Below are 19,771 nucleotides of genomic sequence, written 5' to 3' on the forward strand. Positions count from 1 at the left end.
GACATGCTTTTGAATGAAATGTTATGAGAAGTATGTGCTATATATGTATATATATACATATGTGAAACTGAACTATGTGACTGCATGAGAAAGATATGAGCCATATGACATGATATAGGTGAACATGAGAAAGCAAAGTATGAGATATAAACTATGTGATCATAGTAAAATATAATTATATTATTATATGATAAGTGAAATAAGCTGGATAATATTGATCTATAGGATGAAGTGAAAATAGTACACTAACTAGGGGATTTGAACATAAATGATAAGATGAACGTATAAGATAAGCTAGATGGGAAAGATTCATAGGTTTAAATAAAACTATAACACATGGGTTGAATGATAGAAATTTGTGAAGTTATATGAGAAGATTATAAGAGTGATATGAAATTGAATTAAGTAACAGATTAGATTATATATATAGAAATAATAGAAGTGAGATATGTTTATAAGTCTGCCCTAGATGAATACGAAATATAAGAGTGCTATATGATTTATATTAGGATAATCTTGAGGATATAGATATATATAGATAGATATGAAATGAAATGAAATGAGTTATATGAATACACAATTATGTGATGAAATGGTGAATTACCTGAACATGTGAATATATATATATATATATATATATATATATATATATATATATATATATATGTTTAAGAGAAGGCATAAGATTAAGATATAAGCAATATGACTTATAAGTATTGCTATTATAATGTTACATGATATGTTATGTATGTTAAAGGAATTATGTGATGGTATAAGAAATGCTATGAAATATATATATGTGAAAACAAGTATATGTTATGAGATAAGACTTATGACTATAAGCTACGTGAAAGTGTTCTAGGTGTTTCGATATATTATATGAAGTATATGATCTTATGTGAACAAGATATGATAAGTATGTTTATATGAATAAAGGTGATTGGGTGAGAAATGATAGAAATTATATGAAAACATGACATATGTGACATGTGAATTATATGGAAATGATCTACGTGCAAGTGAACTACGGGACTATGTGATCATATGAAAAGAAGCTATGTGATACGTGATATGTGAAAGTGAATTACAAGTTTATGTGAATATTTGAAATGAAATAAATGATAACGCCCATGTTATGTGTCATGAGAGCTAGGGGTATAGTTGGCATGCCAAGAGTCGAGGGTCTATTCGGTTATTTAGGACATATGTATATTCTTTGGAACATGTGTGAAGTCTCGAAAGACACATACTTGATCCCTAGCATATGTATATGATTCTTAAGGAATTCTACGTGGTCCTTATGGACATCATTATATGGCACTACGGTGCAATTCTACGGGCACTTCGGTGCAATTCTACGGGCACTTCGGTGCAATTCTACGGGGCACTTCGGTGCATTTATACGAGCTGTGGTGACAGCATAGTGCACAACCTCTATAGACTCACATATCGATAGTTCTCACATATATACATGGGCTAATCCAGAAATATGAACAAATATAAGTTAGTGGTATGATAAATGCTATAGAAATGATATGATGTTGTGTGTGTATAGTGTTTGATTGAAATAGTATGTGATTATATGATAAACTGTTAATGATGAACTATGTGTATGCATGTATTTACTGCAATTAATCTGATATGATTTTATACGATATGAAAAATGCATGAAGTTGCTGTAACATGATAGAACAGAACATGCATGTATCAATATAGGTTTTAAAGTGCATTAAGTTGTTATGCCTCACTAAGTCTTCGACTTAGCGTGTGATTGTTTCACACGTAGGTTTCGAGAAGAGTAAGGAGTGATGCGGAGCAAGACAGGTCAGTTTTCCTTACCAAAAGATCAGATCAGAAATATTTGACAAAGTATGTTTTTGGTTATGTATAAAGTGTTGGCATGTAATAAGTCATTAAGTACGAGCACTCTGATAAAGTCTGTATTTTGTTTTAAATAAAGTTTTAAATTTCCCGGGATTTTTCTTAAGAGTCAAGGTTTGAAAAGTCAATGTGACACTTCGGACTCGTATCCGGGTCGGATACGGGTTGGGGTGTTACAATCATCGTGTCCGAATCGTAGACCAGTGATTAAGCAGAACTCCTTCCGCCCAAAACAAAATATACGCCGGTGGAAAATGAAACCATATCTCTTCCTCACCACGTTGTATACTGTCGGGTAGATCGCTAGTCATGGTCTGAAGCCACAAATGGGTCAAACTAGCATCTCCACCCGGATGCTGTACTCTCAGCCATGGCCCGAAGCAGGTTTCTTCAAACAATTTTCTTTGTGCAGGTGAAAGCTTCGAAGCAATTGTAGTGGCTAGGCTAACTTTATTCCTTAATGTCAATGAAGCCAAAAAAAAATTTCTACAAAAAAACAATAAACATACCAAGTTAGATATACCAAAAACTACACTGTCAAGATATACCAAAAACAAAACAATAAACATAAATAGTAGTTTATTCTTGAAACTAAAATTTGCAACACTGTTTTTGTCTTTTGGTTGAAATGAAAATCGCAACGAGATAATGAGAATCGCAACGCGGAAATGACTATCGCAACGAGAGAATCGCAACGCGAAATGACTATCGCGACCAGACAATCGCAACGCGAAATGAAAATCGCAACCGCGAAATAAAAATCGCAACGGGAAATGAAAATCGCAACGCGAAATGAAAATCGCAATGCGATTTTTGTTTCGCGTTGCGTTTTTTATTTCGCGTTGCGATTCTCTCGTTGCGATAGTTATTTCCGCGTTGCGATTTTCATTCTCGAAACTATTCTTCTTCTGCATTACTTCAACCAAAAGACAAAACAAAGACAAATACTAACTTCACAGGCTAAACAGTTTAGCAGTATTGGCAGCAATCGAATGAATTTAATAAGAAATCTAAGTGAAATGGTTAATCTATTATTGAAATTACCAGTAAACGTATCATCAATCTCAATATGAAAAACCTAAAATAATGCAAAAATTTCAAAATAAAAATAAAAAAAACTAACCCTCGGAGGTTGATTTTCTATTTCTGAATGATTGTGAGGGATTTTTGACTGTGAATGGTTGTGAGGGATTTCGCCGGCGATGGGGACGGAAATCTTCGGAGATGGGGACGAATTTCGCCGTAGAGAGTGAGAGATGGAGATGAGACTGAGTGTTGTGATTTTGGGTTTGAGGTTATGAGTTGCGATTACTGTGGACGGTTCAGTTTCCGATTTATTAAGAAAAAATTCGTGTTTGGAATTTGAAAAAAAAATACGCGTTAATACGAATGGCGCTATGTAAATCGCGTTGCGAAAGTCAGTATCTCGTTGCGATTTTGTATTATCGCATTGCGATAGTAAGTATCGCATTGCGATAGTCAGTATTGCATTGCGATTTTCCCAATTCGCGTTGCGATTTACTTATTCGCATTGCGAATTGGGAAAATCGCAACGACACTGTATACCATCGCAACGCGATTTCCAACTATCGCAACGCGAAATGCAACGCGAATTTGCGATAATGGAGATCGCGTTGCGAATTAGCGATCGCATTGCGATTTTGTTGGTCATTTTGGCAAATCCGGAAAAAGTTTGTTAAAATCGTATATTATATGGGATTTTTGGTCACTGAGGTTATTTTATCTAATAATAAAAAGGTTATATATAAGCTGTTGTAAATATTTACCAAATTCTCAGCTTGGCCCAGTAGTTTAAGCGCGGGTAGCTCGCTCCAAGACCTATGTTTGAATCTTAGGATTTACTTTAATTACTACGATTTATTTTTTATATTCGTATCCGTGACAAATTTCCGCGTCCGTTCCTCATTGTCATAAATAAGAGTGGTTTTTATGGAATAAATTAAAATATATTTACTTAAATTAGTCTATTACTTATCTGACTATTAAATGGGAAGAAGCCGCCACACATGCGGCAGAATTAGCGGGGTCTTTTTGGGGAATGGAAAAAGGATTGTTGCCTTTGCAGATGCAGATTAGGGAAATGTTTCATAGGATTGTAAGAACCAGAACAAAGTTTCTTAATGGCTTCATCTTCCAAGTTTTGGCCACTAAGATCGTGGTCAATAAGAAATCCATTATGAACTGATATTTACGTTGTTTAATCGAAGTATAGACTAAATTGCAAACAGAGAAAGCTTCATACATAAACAAAGGGCAAATAATATGATATTCTGAACTTATTCTTTACATAATGAACAGCTACTATATTTATACGAACAATAATATTATAACTAACTAGTAATTTAAATAGTTAAGTTCTAATCAAACTTAAGTAAGCTTAACTAAATTAACTAATATTTTGATTAGTAGCTGAGCTACTGTTTACATACTCTAAATGGTGAAGCAAGCATATAGAATAAGAGGGATTTTTTGGCGTTGGGGGACCACTTTGACGTGGCAAAAACATGTGTGGGGAAATGGTCAGCCTATGTAAAGAAGAAGACTATGAAAGAGGAGAATAATTGTATGATGTGCATGCCTCAACTTGTCTTCCTAGTTTCAAACTTGACAAGGATGCTTCGAAATCATGTTTGCATTCCCCTCCAAACCCATCGTTTTCCCTTCTTTCTTTTTTTACCCCCTTCGTAGCTTCCTCTCTAATATTCCCTTTTTCTTCATTTGGAATAGTCCATGCTTTATTTCTCTCGTCGTTTAAACAAAAATGGAGAAATTACTAATTCTCAGGGTTCATAAGACATAGTAAAATTGGTGCGTACGTACATGGATTCATTCGGACGTGAAAGCATTGAAAATCTTGCAGGGTCTTTACACTGACCCATTAACTTCACTTTATGATTCTTTAATTTTTAGGTGGACGCAAACAGTGACGGAGCTGTGTATGATCTAGGGGGCCTCTGCCGCCACTCCAGTTTTTTTCATTATTAAAAAATATATATAAGGATAAATATTTGTTTAGACTTTCAAATTTTGATTTATTTTAATTTTTCTCATCTCATTTTTATTATTATTTATATTTTGTTTCCTTGAATTAAAATTTTGAGTTCATCCCTAAGGGCAAAAGTTATGTGCCATGGCCTCGTTCGAATACGATGTTTCAACTTCCTCAAATTTCCACCGTGCATGTTATATTATCAAGATTTTCCACAAACTATACTCCATTTTTCCTTTTCAGTGGGCCGGGACAGTTAATTTCTATGAATTCCAGCAGTTGGATAAAATGAAATAATGTCTAAACAGTTGCAAACAGTTTAATTATAGTTATCTACTACGTCTGTGGGAGTTGGCAGGAACACCATCATCATTTATTTTGTAGTAGTGAATGGCAACAAATAATGTAAGATATGCGCGTAACAATAGTGGGAAGTTACCTCTTAACACAACTTTAATATACGGTTAAAGAAAAGATATTATTGATTTTATTATTATTTTTTAATAATTTAAATAAAAAAATTATTTAAAAAATTATTATTTATACTTAAAATATTAATATTTTCTAATATTTTTGGTAAAGTGTCTAATAATAAAAAAATTACTAGAAAAAAATAACAAAATCAGTAGCGTTTTACCGAATATGTTAACAAAACCGATAAAACGCTCAATAATAAAACCGAGAGTAATAATAATGTTTTCGATAATTTTTTACCGATTTTGTTAAAAAATAATAACAAAACTTATAACGTCTTTCCTTGACGGTACATTAAGACTACTGCACTTGAGATTTTCCCAAAAATAGTGCCTTATAAAAAAGACATTGATTTGATGTCAAATGAAGACGCTGCTTATCTATCTTGGATATGGTATGTGTTCTTTTTTCCCTATACTGAAGCAACACATCCACACAGAATAGATTTTCAATCATGGATTTTGAAAAGCTTTGAATTCTTTTCTGCTTCTTGTTTTGAAACATAACATTAACACCACTTTATGCATAGCCTCTTTTGAGTCTGCTTCTTTTTCCTTCTCGATGTTATACTTACTACTTATGTTTGTACGGATATCCATATATATATATTTTACAATCTACATAGCAAAGTCGTAGAAATTCAAGAGGGGAAGAGAGCTGAGTTGAAGGAAATTTGCCTCCCTCGTTGTGGCGACCGTCACGTGGCATTGCATATCTTAGCGAATGAATGAATTCATGGAGTTCACCACAGCTTGGCCTTTTAACTTTAAGAAGAGAGAGAAACCATGGAAGAAAAGTAACCGCTAGCGGACATTACAAGGCAGCTATTTAAAATTATATATATATATATATATATATATATATATAGAGAGAGGTAAGTCCACTGCCGTACCAAAATGTATCATTAAAGTGACGCACCGAAATGTATCACAAGTAAATTTATCTTTATTGTTTTGTAAATATTAATAAATATAAGGATTTATTTAAAATTAATAATTTCTTAAAATTTAATTATAATTTTAATAGATATATAATTAAATTATAATTTTTATGAAAAATAATAATTAATTTAAATAATTTAATTTGTTTAGAATTATGATTGTTAAGTTATATAAGTTAGAAGTGGTCATCAACATTAATCACAGTCGGCAATAACCTTAACTCGTCGAAAAATCAACTGCTACAATATCTAACGCTTTCATTTGTCATCGCCCAATTCGACGTCACCCAATAGTCGATTGTCTCAAAGGAGAATTTATGCCTTTTGCGTCGGTCACCTTCTGTTTTTTCCCTTCTTTTTTTACGTATAGTGACCTTCAAAAAATTATCCCTGACCGCCATCCATCCAAGCCAGACCAACCACGACTATCGATTTTCGTTCTTCTACAATCGCCACCGCGTGTAAGTCCATCACACTTAACTCTTTGGTCATCTTTTCCATTCATTTTTTTAAATGGTAAAATTACATTCCAACCCCCTTATTTGTGTTTTATTTAGAATTGTTAAATTCATAAAAACCCCTCAATAGTTTCTCCCATTTATATTTTAGACTAATTGTATGTTTCTATTTTAAAAGACATGGCTAAATTAATGGTTAAATTGCATGCAAACTCTAACATTTTTCCCTATTTAGATTTTAGACTTCTAGATTTTAAATCTTCTATGGTTTTTACTTTATTTTTATTTTGATAATTAATTTTTAACTTACTCATTAATTTTAATTAACAATAATATTAATACTTTATTTTATTCATTAACTTTTATTAGAATTGATTTCATACCATTTGATATTAATTGTTATCATTAATCTTAACAATTTGATACTTAATTTTACATGATAGTAATTGTGATTATTTGAATCATAATAATATTAAATTTGATACATAAATTTTAATATTGATCCTTAATTATTGGGAATGAAACTGGTCCCACGAGTGCTGAAAGAAGCATGAAGCAGATCTAACGTGTGCAATGTTAGTTATACGGTTATATGGTTGTTGAAGAGTAGTTAGGTCGTTAGGATTTCAGTGAACCCTAACCTAATTAGTTATGCAAGATAGTCGTGCACCAGCAAGTGCTATAAATGTTGTGTAATCGTTTGTGTAATATAGAATTCTAGTGCATAAAATAACAAAGTAGCTTTCTGGTTGTTATGAGCTTTACGTAGTTTTCTCAACATGGTATAATTCGCTACAAGATCCTGAGGTTGTTTGGCTCGTTTCTGTTGTTCTCTTCTTGGCCTTCCACGGAGTTCTCTGCAAATGCATGAAAAACCTTTACAAACAAAAAGGTAAATGTTGTTTTAGATGAAAACACTTCTTGTTATGGAAGAAACAAGTGTTGCTTACAGTTCGTAGCCATCGACTCAAACATCTTCTAACTGGGTCAGTGCAGTCTCCACTTGAAACGGTTTTTGATGAAGCTGGTGTTGTTGTTCTTAATGATTAATAAGAAGAATTTGTGGCTCAAGATAGTGCCCTCACTTCTAGACTCTTGTCCACCATTAGTCTTCGTCTTCTTCATCAGTTTGTTAGAGCAGAGACAACGACAACTATCTGGCACACGATGCTTAGTTTATTTGTTAATCGATTTGCAACGGTGGTTATGAGCTTACACTACAAGCTCTGCTCGCTCAAGAAAGGTAATGATAGCATGAGAGTATATCTCACCAAGGTTAAAGAGGTATGTGATGCATTATATTCTTGTGGTAGTCCTATTTTACAAGCTGAGTATGTTACTGGTATTTTAAAGGTATGCCCAGATAATATCATCCTTTTATGGTTGTTAAAGCCACCATTCGAGAATCTGTGCCCTTTGACAACATTTGTTCTATGTTAGTAAATATTGAAACTCAACTTGTTGGGTTTGATGAGCAAGATGAGTTGTTACCGATGAGTGCTCATTTTGTGCATGATAAGTCGACAAGTAGGCCTAATGATGCTCGTCATAACCATCAAGATCGAAGGTTCTCTCAGTAAGATTTTGGTGGCAGATCTCGTGGACGTGGTCGTTCGCGGATTCAATGTTAGCTTTGTGGCAAAAATGGTCTTCGGGTTTCTAGTTGCTGGTATCTGTTTGATGAAAGTTTTACTGGATTTGTTAATGACAGTGTATATCGTTATAAGGAGAGATCAATTGATGCTCATTATGCTAATCTTGAAGATGTATCTGAAGATTGTGTATGTTGTTCTCGATCTAAAGCTGAATGAAACACGAGTTCTTCTTCGCAAGCACATGTTGTTACTGCTATACGAGATCATTGAGTGGTTGATTCCGGAGTCGCGCATCATGCGACTCCTGATGCTATGAATGTATTACATCAAATGGATTTTAATTGCCCAGGTAAATTAGTTGTGGGTAATGGGGTTTTCCTAGAAGTTGATGGTATTGGTCATTCTAAATTATGTTCATTTTTCTCGTACTTTGGTGCTAAATGACTTGTTGCATGTTCCAAAGATAACCAAAAATCTTCTCTCCGTTTCGAAGCTTGCTAGGGATAATGAAGTCTTTTTTGAGTTTTATGTCAAACTTTGCTATGTTCGTGATGAAGCATCTTGTGACGTATTGCTAAGAGGACATGAGTGCAATGGCTTGTATTCCTTTGTGTTGGATGATATGTTAAGTGGTTCTGGTTCTGTTGAAGCATTGGTCTTAACAAGCTCGGATAATTTGTATGAGCTATGGCATCCTGCTCCTGTAACTTTAGAAAATGTATGCAAGACAATTGATGTAAAAATTTCAAAAGATGTTAATAAAGTTTGTATTGCTTGTCATATGGGAAAGAGCCATAAATTGCCATTTTCTAGTTATACTACGTCTTATGATTCCCCGTTTTCATTAGTGTTTACTGATTTATGGGGTACCTCTCATGTTGTGTCAAACAACTCTCGATATTATGTGAGTTTTTTTCGATGCTTGCACTCGTCATACATGGCTCTACTTATTAACTGCCAAGTCTCAAGTTATTCATGCGTTTCGTTTGTTTCAACAATAAGTTAGAACTCAATTTGGTTATGAAATTCTTGCTGTTCAGAGTGATTAGGGAGAGAGTATCATGCTTTGTCTCAAGAACTCACTAAAATTGGTATTATTCATCATTTCTCATGTCCACATACCTTGGAACATAATGGTGTTGAAAGGAAACACAGTCACATTGTGGAACTTGCTCTTATTCTGCTTACTCAAGCATCGTTACCCATTTGGTTTTGGGCTTATACTACTATTATGGTCGTTTATCTCAACAATCGGTTACCAACAAAGGTTTTTCATGGCATGTCTCTATTTGAGAAGTTGTTTGGGAAGAAAATAGATTACATCATGTTCAAGGTGTTTAGGTGTCGTTGTTTTCCATATTTAAGGCCCTTTAATTGGCATAAGCTAGAGTTTTAGTCTCAATCATCCACGTTTTTAGGAATCAGACCTTGTCACAAAGGGTTTCAATGTCTTAGTGTTGATGTTTGTGTGTTTTTGTCAAGGCATGTTATGTTTAATGAATGACACTTTTCTTTTACAGAGACAAGGTTGGGTAAACGTTGGACTGATTATTCAATGATGCCTCAATCACTTAAGGTTATGATTGATATTCGCAAGCTTGATAAACACAAAGACTACTTCTACCTCCCCGATTCATTCTGTGGCCTTAGATGATCATATGGTTGTTGATGGTTATGTTTGCACTTCTCTGTCTCACATAATGATGTTATTACTGCTGCTTATTCAGATGAGGGTGCTGGTGTTCAATCTGGTCAGTCGGTTGATGTGTTGGGAACTAATCGGTATCCTATGATAACTCGTAGCAATATGAGATTTTTAAACCCAAAGTTCACGTGGCATGCATGGATATTGATGTACCAGCCATGATAGTGAAACTTTTCAGTCTTTCAAATGGACAGAGGTGGTTCATGCTGGGTTTAATGCTCTCAAGCAAAATAACACATAAACGCTTGTTGAGGTTCCTAAATGCCATAATATTGTGGGTTGTAAGTGGTTGTTCAAACTTAAAAATAATCATGATGGATCAATTCATCGTTACAAGGCTAGGTTGTGGCAAAGGGATACTCTCAGGTGTCGGGTCAAGATTTTGTCCAAACATTCAGCTCCATTGTTAAATTTTCAATGATATATGTGCTCATTGCCATGGAAGTTACCAAGGGCTGGTCATTGTGGCAACTAGATATTAGCAATGTCTTTTTAAATGGTAATCTAAGTGAAGAGGTATTCCTGCAACAACCGCTTGGATTTGAAGAATATAACTCATATGGTTCTCCTCTGGTGTGTAAACTTCAGAACACACTGTATGGTCTTCGACATACACCGAGAAACTTGCATGAAAACTAAAAGGTAGTCTGCTTAACCTTGGTTTGAAGCCTCAAGAGTTGATACGTCGTTGTTCATACGAAGAAAGAACGGTGTGTGTACGTAAATTTTGGTTTATGTGGATGATATTATACTTAAAGTACACTCTGATGCTAAGATTGATAGTGTTGTTCAAACTCTCCAATGTGAAGTTTTGCTAAAAGATCTTGGCCCTCTTTCCTACTTCCTTGGTATAGAGGTTAAAAGGATTAATGTCACTCTTTCCCTTAGTCAAATGAAGTATATACGTGAGTTGCTGGAAAAAAAACATGCTCAAGGCCACACCCATACCTACACCTATGGTGGTTATATCCAATCTGGTGGAGCAATTTAGTGATCTGCTTGCTAATGTTAGTGAGTATCGTAGTATTGTTGGGGCTTTACTTTATGTTTGTCACACTCACCCAGATGTGGCGTTTAGTATAAAAAAAAAGTCACATAGTTTATGCATGCTCCGTGTGTTGCTCATCTTGTGGGTCTCAAGAGGATTCTCCGTTATTTGGCTGGCACTCTCGATCGTGATCTAGTGATCGCCGTTCTATATCTGGTTATGTTGTGTTTTTAGGTCGTTGTCTTGTTGCTTGGAGCTTGATGCAGCAGCAAACAGAGTCTCGATTTACGATAGAGGCTGAATATCGCACCATAGCTTATGCTGCTGCCATGGTTACTTGGGTTGGTGCTCTATTAGCTGATGTAGAGATTGACATTTGTAGTGAACCTGTTATGTGGTGTGATAATACCAGTGCCATGGCGTTGAGCGCGAATCCTCTTTATCATGCACATTTGAAGCATATTGACCTGGATATTCGTCCGTGAGAAGGTGTCTGCTCGTCAGCTTCGTGTTATCTATGTTTTATCCATTTGTCAAGTGGATGATGTTCTAACGAAACTGTTGACCAAGGCTGCGTTAGAGAACTTTTGCGAAAATGCATGTGTGTTGCCTTGTTAACATGCAGAAGGAACTTGGAATGAGTATGGAGAATATTGGGAATGAAGCTAGTCCCACAAGTGCTGAAATAAGCATTAAGCAGATCCAAAGTGTGCACTATTAGTTGCACGGTTAGATGGTTGTTGAAGAGTAGTTAGGTGGTTAGGATTTCAGTTAAGCCTAATCTACTTAGTTCTACAAGATAGTCGTGCACCAGCAGGTGCTATAAAGGTTGTGTAATCTTTTGTGTAATCAAGAATTCTAGTGCATGAAATAACAAATTAGTTTTCTGGTTGTTATGAGCTTTACGTAGTTTTCTCAACATTAATTTTAATTTAGATGCTTATTTTTAATTTGATGTTCTTTTTTATCATTTCTTTTGATTTAGTATTGATTTTGCTCAAATAAATTTTAAATTTGATTTTATAACAAAAACACACGTTAGTATAAAATATAAACGAGATAAATTATTGAGGGTTTCATGCAATTTAAACATTTGAAATAAAACAAAAATAAGGGGGTTGGAATGTAATTTTACCATAAAACAACTAATCTAATTGTGCAAATGGAAAAGATAACCAGAGAGTGAAGTGCGATGGACTTTCACGCGTCGGCAGTTGTGAACAAATGAGAACCAATAATTGTGGTTGGTCTGGAAGGGATGAACGATGGTCGGAGATGATTCTTCGAAGGTCATTGTGCGTAAAAAAAGGAAAAACAAACGGACAGCTCAAACGACAAAGCTTCTCCTTCGGGACAACTGAATGCTGGGTGACATCGAATTGGGTGACGACAAACGGAAGTGATGGATGTTGTAGCAGTGGATATTTCGACGAGTTAAGGTGGTCGTCCACGATGATTGATGGTGGTAATCGATTCTAACATATATAACTTAAATATCCTAACTCTAAACGAATTAAATTACTTAAATTAATTATATTTTTAATAAAAATTATAATTTTATTAAAAGTATAATTAAATTTTAATAAATGATTAATTTTAAATAAATTCTTATTTTGTAAATATTAAAATTATAATTTTAATAGAATTATAATTAAATTATAATTTTTATTAAAAATAATAATTAATTTAAGTAATTTAATTTGTTTAGAATTTGGATTTTTAAGTTATATAAGTTAAAATTATAATTAATTTTAATAAATGATTAATTTTAAATAAATCTTTATACTTTTTAATATTTACATAATAATAACAAATTTACTTGTAGTATATTTCGGTATGCAACATGTGTTGTATAATTTTCCTATATATATATATAAGATTAAAAAGAGGGTTTATTGTGTGGAGCATCCCTGATCGGCACAACACTGTATATCATCCAAATGTGCGTCTTCAACCACGATAGGAGGTGCAAAGAAAGTCCGAGAGCGAAACTGATCCGACCAAGCTAAACCAGCCAAACCATCAGCAACTGTATTACATCAGCCAAACCAAGCAATTTAAAGTTTTTTAATCACTTCCGTTTAGCATTCGTATATATTTTTGTGTTTAATTTTTACTTGACCCTGATTAAATTTTATTTAAACCTTGTTCACGTTAAAATCTGATGCTCATCCTATTTCACATTTTAAGTTAGTTTCTTCTTCATCTGGGGTTTTCCGCTATTTTTTCTTCTTTCCAATCTCCCCCAAATCATCATTTAAAGTATGTATTACGCATGTGCACAGGCAGGTGGTAAATGGTTTATTTGTTAGTGACGGGGAGCCTTTTCTGTTCCATTTTTGCAGGGATTTCAAAGCTTTGTTGACAGCAGCTGCATTGTATGGTTTTGTGCCTTCTAGTCTTTTTGCTTCACCATCAATTTTCACACTGTTTCATCTCAGAAAATAGAATGTCTGAATCCAATCCAAACTCACCTTGCACCAAGCTTCCTGATTTCCAAGCAACCCAAGTACATAATTAAATATATATTATTATTTTTAAAACAATTCCTACCCGAGGAGAAGGGAATTATACCCCTAATAGGTATTGAACCCATAACCTAAAAAAATGAGGTGTCAACTGAAAGGTTTTAACTATATATTCTAGATATTATGTGAATTGCTCATCTATCTCAGTTGGTAGAGCGCAAGGATCTTAACCTTGTGGTCATGGGGATCGAGTTCCACTGAGGGCAATTCATAACGGATGTCTTCCACGGAAGCTGCTCTCAACCTGGCGTTGGAGGTAACCTACTACCCTACATCCCCCTTACCTCATTACATATGAGAATAGAGTCAGTTAATTTTTTTTATTCTAGATATTATTAATATATATCAAAGAATTTTATGAAACATAATAACACTATGTAATAAAATAAATTTAACTTTTAATTACTAAATTGATTTAAAAGTGAAATTTATATAAAAGTTTATACAAATTAATTCATTATGCATGTTTTTTTTTAATTTTTAACAATACATACATTTTTTATATTTTATTATAATTAGATCTTAGGAAAAATATATAAATATTAAGGATTAAATTATATTATTATTAATAATTATTAATTCAATTAACTTTAATTTTTTTTATTAAATTTAATTCCATCAAATACTCCCTCCAAGTGAAAATAGTCATATTTTCTTAAACAATAGGAGTAATCCTATTCAAGGGTTTTTCTTTTCCTATCAGTATTATTATTTTTAACTTAAAATGATATTGGAATATATTGAACTAAAAGAAGATATAATTTTAACAATACAATCAATTAAAGAGAGAATTTTAAGAATAATGCCAATAAAAAAACTCAAGTATAAAATCAAATAAAAAGAACATTCAAGGGACCGAAATTTTTTTGTTGTTGTTGAATTTGTTATACATCATTCATAATAGCCCATTAATCATCAATATTATTCTTCTATCTCTATCCAACTAAATGCTTTAGAGGTGATGAAGGAGTTGCGAATGAACCAAAGCAAACTTACAAGTTGTTTCATAAAAAAAATATTTGAATACACTAATAAACAAATATAAAAGGGAATATAACCACTTAAAGATCATCGACAATTATAAATCATATACAAGCGATGTGAGAATATTTATATGATCACATATCTATTACAAATGTAGACGAACAACGTGTCACAAGAATAGAAACAAGTGCTACAAGAATAGAGTAACACGTGCCGCAAGAACATAGTTAAAACATGTTAAAAAGATAGATAAACATACACAAAATACATGAAAAATAACAAGTTAAACAAAAGAGATTTTTGTTAAAAGTTAGAAAAATATTAAATATAAATAAATAGAATAGAATATGAGAAAATAATAAAAAGGATGAACACTGATGATCGACCATTAACACAGAGATTAATACTATCGCTGGTTAAATAAAAAGAAAAATTTACGGCTGATAAAGGAGAAGAGAGGAAAAAACTATGATTTGTTTTTAATTTGTTTTTTCCTATCAATATTATTAAATAAAAGAACATATTTTTTTTTGTTTACCATGTTTAAGACCATCTCCAACGCTATTTTACTATAGCGTTTTTCGGCATTGTAGCATCTCCAATCCTGCGCTACATTTTGCTTTACTGTGAAAAATTGCTATAGTGTCGTGCCACATCTAATATGGCACCGTAGTTTGTGTTATATTTTTTTAAATTAAAATATATTAAATTGTAAGATAAATAAAAATATATTTAAATTAGATAAATAATCATATTAATTTTTTTTTGTAATTTTTTGTATTTTTGTATTTTTATATATTTGTAAAATTAATATCATAATAATTAAATATTATGAATAAAATAAAATAAATGGTAATATAAAATTAACGCTTGAAGATAAATTACTGTTTTATTTTTATAATAGAAATAGAAATGCACTATAAAATATAGAGATAAGCAGCGGAGATGGTCTACTATATATAGATAGACACTGGAGTTTAGGACTAGCTTTGTCCGCTCAGTTTTTGCCCCACCTCCGTTACTTTATCTCTCTCTCTCTCTTTCACTTTCTCTGTCTCAAATTATTTTGTCTTTATTCCCTCTTGATATCAAAATCTTTAAACGGAAGCAAGTCTGCTCCGAGACCGAGTTAAAAAGCTTAAACCATAGCACCTATGAACCAAACACTTAAAACGAACAACTTTGCACTTCACAAGTTACTGTCTTTAGTGCAAGTAAGAACACCCAATGCTCCATCTCTTGAATCTTGAGTTTCCCTTGTAGGTTGGATTGTGGGGAGTGTTCTCTATATGGATTTTGGGGTGGTGGGTTTGGAGGGGTTCGTGGGTTCAGAGGCTACTAATACTGGTTTTACTTCTCTTGCTTCAGATCCTGAGACGATGCAAAAATGGTATGGGTCCGGGTTCCTCAAGCAAGAGAGATCTGGAAATAATGAGGACGACAGGAGGAGTTCAAAGCTTGCCAAATTTGACGCTTTCTCAGCCTCCAAGGCAACGTTCCTGAACCAGAGAAATACTTCACTGAGATCCAATACCTCTATCTTCTCTGACGGACAACAGCAGCAACAAATACTGAGCTTTTCAGCTCCCAAATCAGAAGTTATTTCAGTGGATAGGGGCTCTCAAAATGTCGCATTTCCTTACTTTAACCTCACATCACCTGCTTACACTAGAAACACAGGTATATATATACATATGTCGAAAGATGTTAAGATTCTAACATTATTACCTATTCAAAATATCATTTGAGGAAGTATGGAAGGGGTGAAATGGCTTTGACATGTCGGTTGGCGCAAAGACTCGACATGTTTTCTTATTGGTTTTCTGGTTTGATTCCATGGGTTCTGGTGAAGGTCTGTCTTTTCATGGAAATCTATGAGCTGTCTTTTGTTTCAAGTCTTGTCAAAATAAAAGTGAGGTTCTCTATTTTTCTTCTTCCTGTCTTGGGAGAGCAGTATTTTTGGTGAATAAATCAAACAGTGACTATGGGAGAGAGAAGAAACCCAAAAGGTTTCATCCTTGATTGTTTTTTCTTTTCTTTTGTGTTCTTTAAAATTCTATTGCACTGCTTTGAAAGCCTTGAAATGTTGGCTTTTCCCTCGTCATTTTTATTTTAGTTTTGTTTCAATGTTTTTCCTTTTAACCTTTACTTGTTTTTCCTTGTTTTTATGGTAAAGGCTACAGCAGTGGAGGATTTAATGGTGCAAACATGCATGGGGTGTTAACAGGAGCTAGAGGACCATTCACTCCATCTCAATGGATGGAGCTGGAACACCAGGCTTTGATCTACAAATACATAACTTCTAATGCGCCCATACCATCTAATCTTCTCATTCCAATAAGAAAATCCCTTGATTCTGCTAATTTTTCTATTTTCTCTGGTGGACTCGGACCCAATACATGTAAGTTGTCTCTTCTCAGAGAAACAAAGAAAGGAAAAACTTTTCCCCCCTTTTTCTATGATGTCCATATAATTTCCATGCTTGATGCAAAAGTTGCATCAAATACTACTCTCTCTCTCTCTCTCTCTCTCTCTCTCATAATGATTCGGGAGTAGGAAGGGGAGAGGGTCCAGTTAGTGATGCACTTTACTTTGTGTTCTTATTGGCGAAGTACTTTATGGGGTTTCTATTATCCTTTTATCTTTTCTCCCCCAAACTGTGAATACAGAAAACACTGTTCAACTATGCCAAAACAATGCACTACACGCGCTACTTGACTTCAAAATTAGTTTGAATCAAAAGCATCACCGTCAACACACTTCAAATCTAACCTATAGCTCATTGCTACATTTGTTTTGGTCCCATATACGACAAGGCAACTTCACATTAGCTTTTTTTAACTAAAGCAGTGTTTGGTAAAACTAAAATCAATGGTAAACCAGAAAGTTTAATTTTGTACTAAACGCACTTTAGCTAACAGATGCTTTTGAGTGTAGCATTTGGTAACTGTTGGTATTTTGTTGCTTTGTTAATCTGTTTTATTAACATGTTTTTATTAATGATGTTGCGGAAGTGGGATGGGGAGCTTTTCATCTTGGGTTCTCAAACAACACTGATCCAGAACCAGGACGTTGTCGTAGAACGGATGGAAAGAAATGGCGGTGTTCAAGAGATGCGGTTGCCGACCAGAAGTATTGCGAGCGGCATATGAACAGGGGCCGCCATCGTTCAAGAAAGCCTGTGGAAGGTCAATCCGGTCATTCCGCCGCCGCCACTACCACCAAGCTGATGCCTACTGTCTCATCCTCACCAGCATCAGGGGTAGGACCAACCAGTGGCAGCGGCGCGTCCAACAGCCTCTCCATTGCACAAAAGCAGTTGAAGAATTTGCAGCCTGGTAGTGCATCTAACCTTTACGCGGAAGCTCCACTGAACAGGTGACAGAATTATCCCCTCAGCATTCATTCATTCCCTGTTTGTAAGCTGTTGTTGATAACATTTATCTTGGCATGGTAGGTTGCCTGGCCTGCCTTCTGCCCATTGTTATTCTTATCTTGTCTTGCTTTCTAAAGAATAATAATGGTAGATTGTAGAATCTACTTATCTTCTGCCATTCCTGCAGTGACTGGTCTCACTAGTTACTGTTAGGGAAGGTTCTTGTAACAGATTGTTTAATACCCTGTTACTGTAAAATTCTAATTCTATTACGGTTGCTTCTCTTCCAGGCTTCCGAGTAAAGACACAGTGGGTGAAAGAATACATGACACCACACCAGGACTCACCATGACATCCCTAACCGGCGACCTAAAATCTAAAGAAAACCCCTTATTGATCCCGAAGCAGCAGATCTCATATGAGCAAAACTCAAGAACCGAGTTTGGAGTTGTTTCCTCTGACTCACTTCTGAATCCATCTCATAAAGATTCTTCGTTGACCAAATGCAGAAATTTTGGTTCCTCTCTAGATCTTACCAATCAAGAAACTGAAAGCCAACATTCCCTTCGTCAGTTCATGGATGAGTGGCCTAAAACCCAGTCTGATCGTTCAGCCATTTCCTGGCCTGGGGTTGATGTTACCCAACTTACCATTTCAGTACCCATGGCTGCCTCTGATTTTATTTCCTTTACTTCCTCTACCAACAATGAGAAAGTAACACTGTCCCCTCTCAGATTATCATGTGAGTTCGATCCTATACACATGGGCTTGGGAGTGGGCAGTGTTATCAGTGAATCAAACCAGAGGCAATCAAGTTGGATTCCCATCTCTTGGGAGTCATCCATGGGTGGTCCTCTTGGTGAGGTTTTGCATAGTACTAACAGTAGCACGGGTGAGTGTAAGAACACATCAGCACTTAACCTCATGACAGAGGGCTGGGATAATAGTCCTCGGTTAGGATCATCTACGACCGGTGTCCTACAAAAGACTACGTTTGGTTCTCTTCCTAATAGCAGCGCCGGAAGCAGTCCGAGAGCTGAGAACAAGAAGAAAAATGAAAGTGCTAGCCTTCGCAATAATCTCCTTTGTTCAACCCTTGTTCAGCCTTCCTCTCTGCCTGCTCTATAACCAACTCTCAGCAACTGCAAAATCACTAGGTTGAGGGAGAATGGAGTAATGGGGAAGCATGAATTTTATCTGTCTCACAAACAAGGAACAATTACTTATGAAAGCCTTATATTATTATGTTAATCCTTTTAATTTAGTAATTTGTACTTCTTTGCCATGATTTGTTCCTTAATTTTAGAGATTAAACTTGGTTACAAGTAATTAGGCAAACGCAGTTTGTCTAAATTATGGAAGTACGATTGGGAACAAAATTTTTGTTTTTTTTTTTCACCTTTACTTGCAATGTATGGTAATGACTTGTGTTGGTAACCTGCAAGCATGGCGTAGTAAACATAATCTGTGTTTTTCACTGCTTAGAACTACAAGCCTCGCTGTTACCTTTAACTGCAATTGTCTAGCAAGAAGGAACTCATTTCTTGAACAATAAACTTTAAGTCAAAGTTAACACTCATCAACAACTGTATATATTTTTTTATTAATCAACAACAGTAAAATGTACCTTTCCAACAAACTTTCAAGCAAAGCCTGGATGTGACTTACCATTATCACTTGCATGTTGGCAACTAACAATCCATCTATGCCACTGTGCTCCACAGGCACAAAGAATAATTATTGGTATCTGGTTAGCTCTTACTGCAATCTATGTATTTCCCACTCCGGTTGAATGCGGATATGAAACATATGTTATATGAGTAATATTTCAT

The 19,771-nt window shown here is 34.6% G+C and overlaps 1 protein-coding gene across 1 annotated transcript; it reads left to right on the forward strand.

Moving 5' to 3' along the window:
- The first annotated feature begins 15,567 nt into the window (after positions 1-15,567).
- LOC120113502 (growth-regulating factor 1-like) lies at positions 15,568-19,310 on the forward strand. The gene is made up of 5 exons (XM_039134642.1): positions 15,568-16,243; positions 16,740-16,964; positions 17,578-17,941; positions 18,091-18,093; positions 18,230-19,310. The coding sequence occupies exons 1-5, from the start codon at positions 15,853-15,855 to the stop codon at positions 19,065-19,067; spliced, it is 1,821 nt and encodes a 606-aa protein (XP_038990573.1). The 5' UTR covers positions 15,568-15,852; the 3' UTR covers positions 19,068-19,310.
- Positions 19,311-19,771: the final 461 nt, after the last annotated feature.

Source organism: Hibiscus syriacus, unplaced genomic scaffold, assembly GCF_006381635.1.
Source record: "Hibiscus syriacus cultivar Baekdansim isolate YM2019G1 unplaced genomic scaffold, ASM638163v2 tig00110209_pilon, whole genome shotgun sequence".
NCBI lineage: Eukaryota > Viridiplantae > Streptophyta > Magnoliopsida > Malvales > Malvaceae > Hibiscus > Hibiscus syriacus.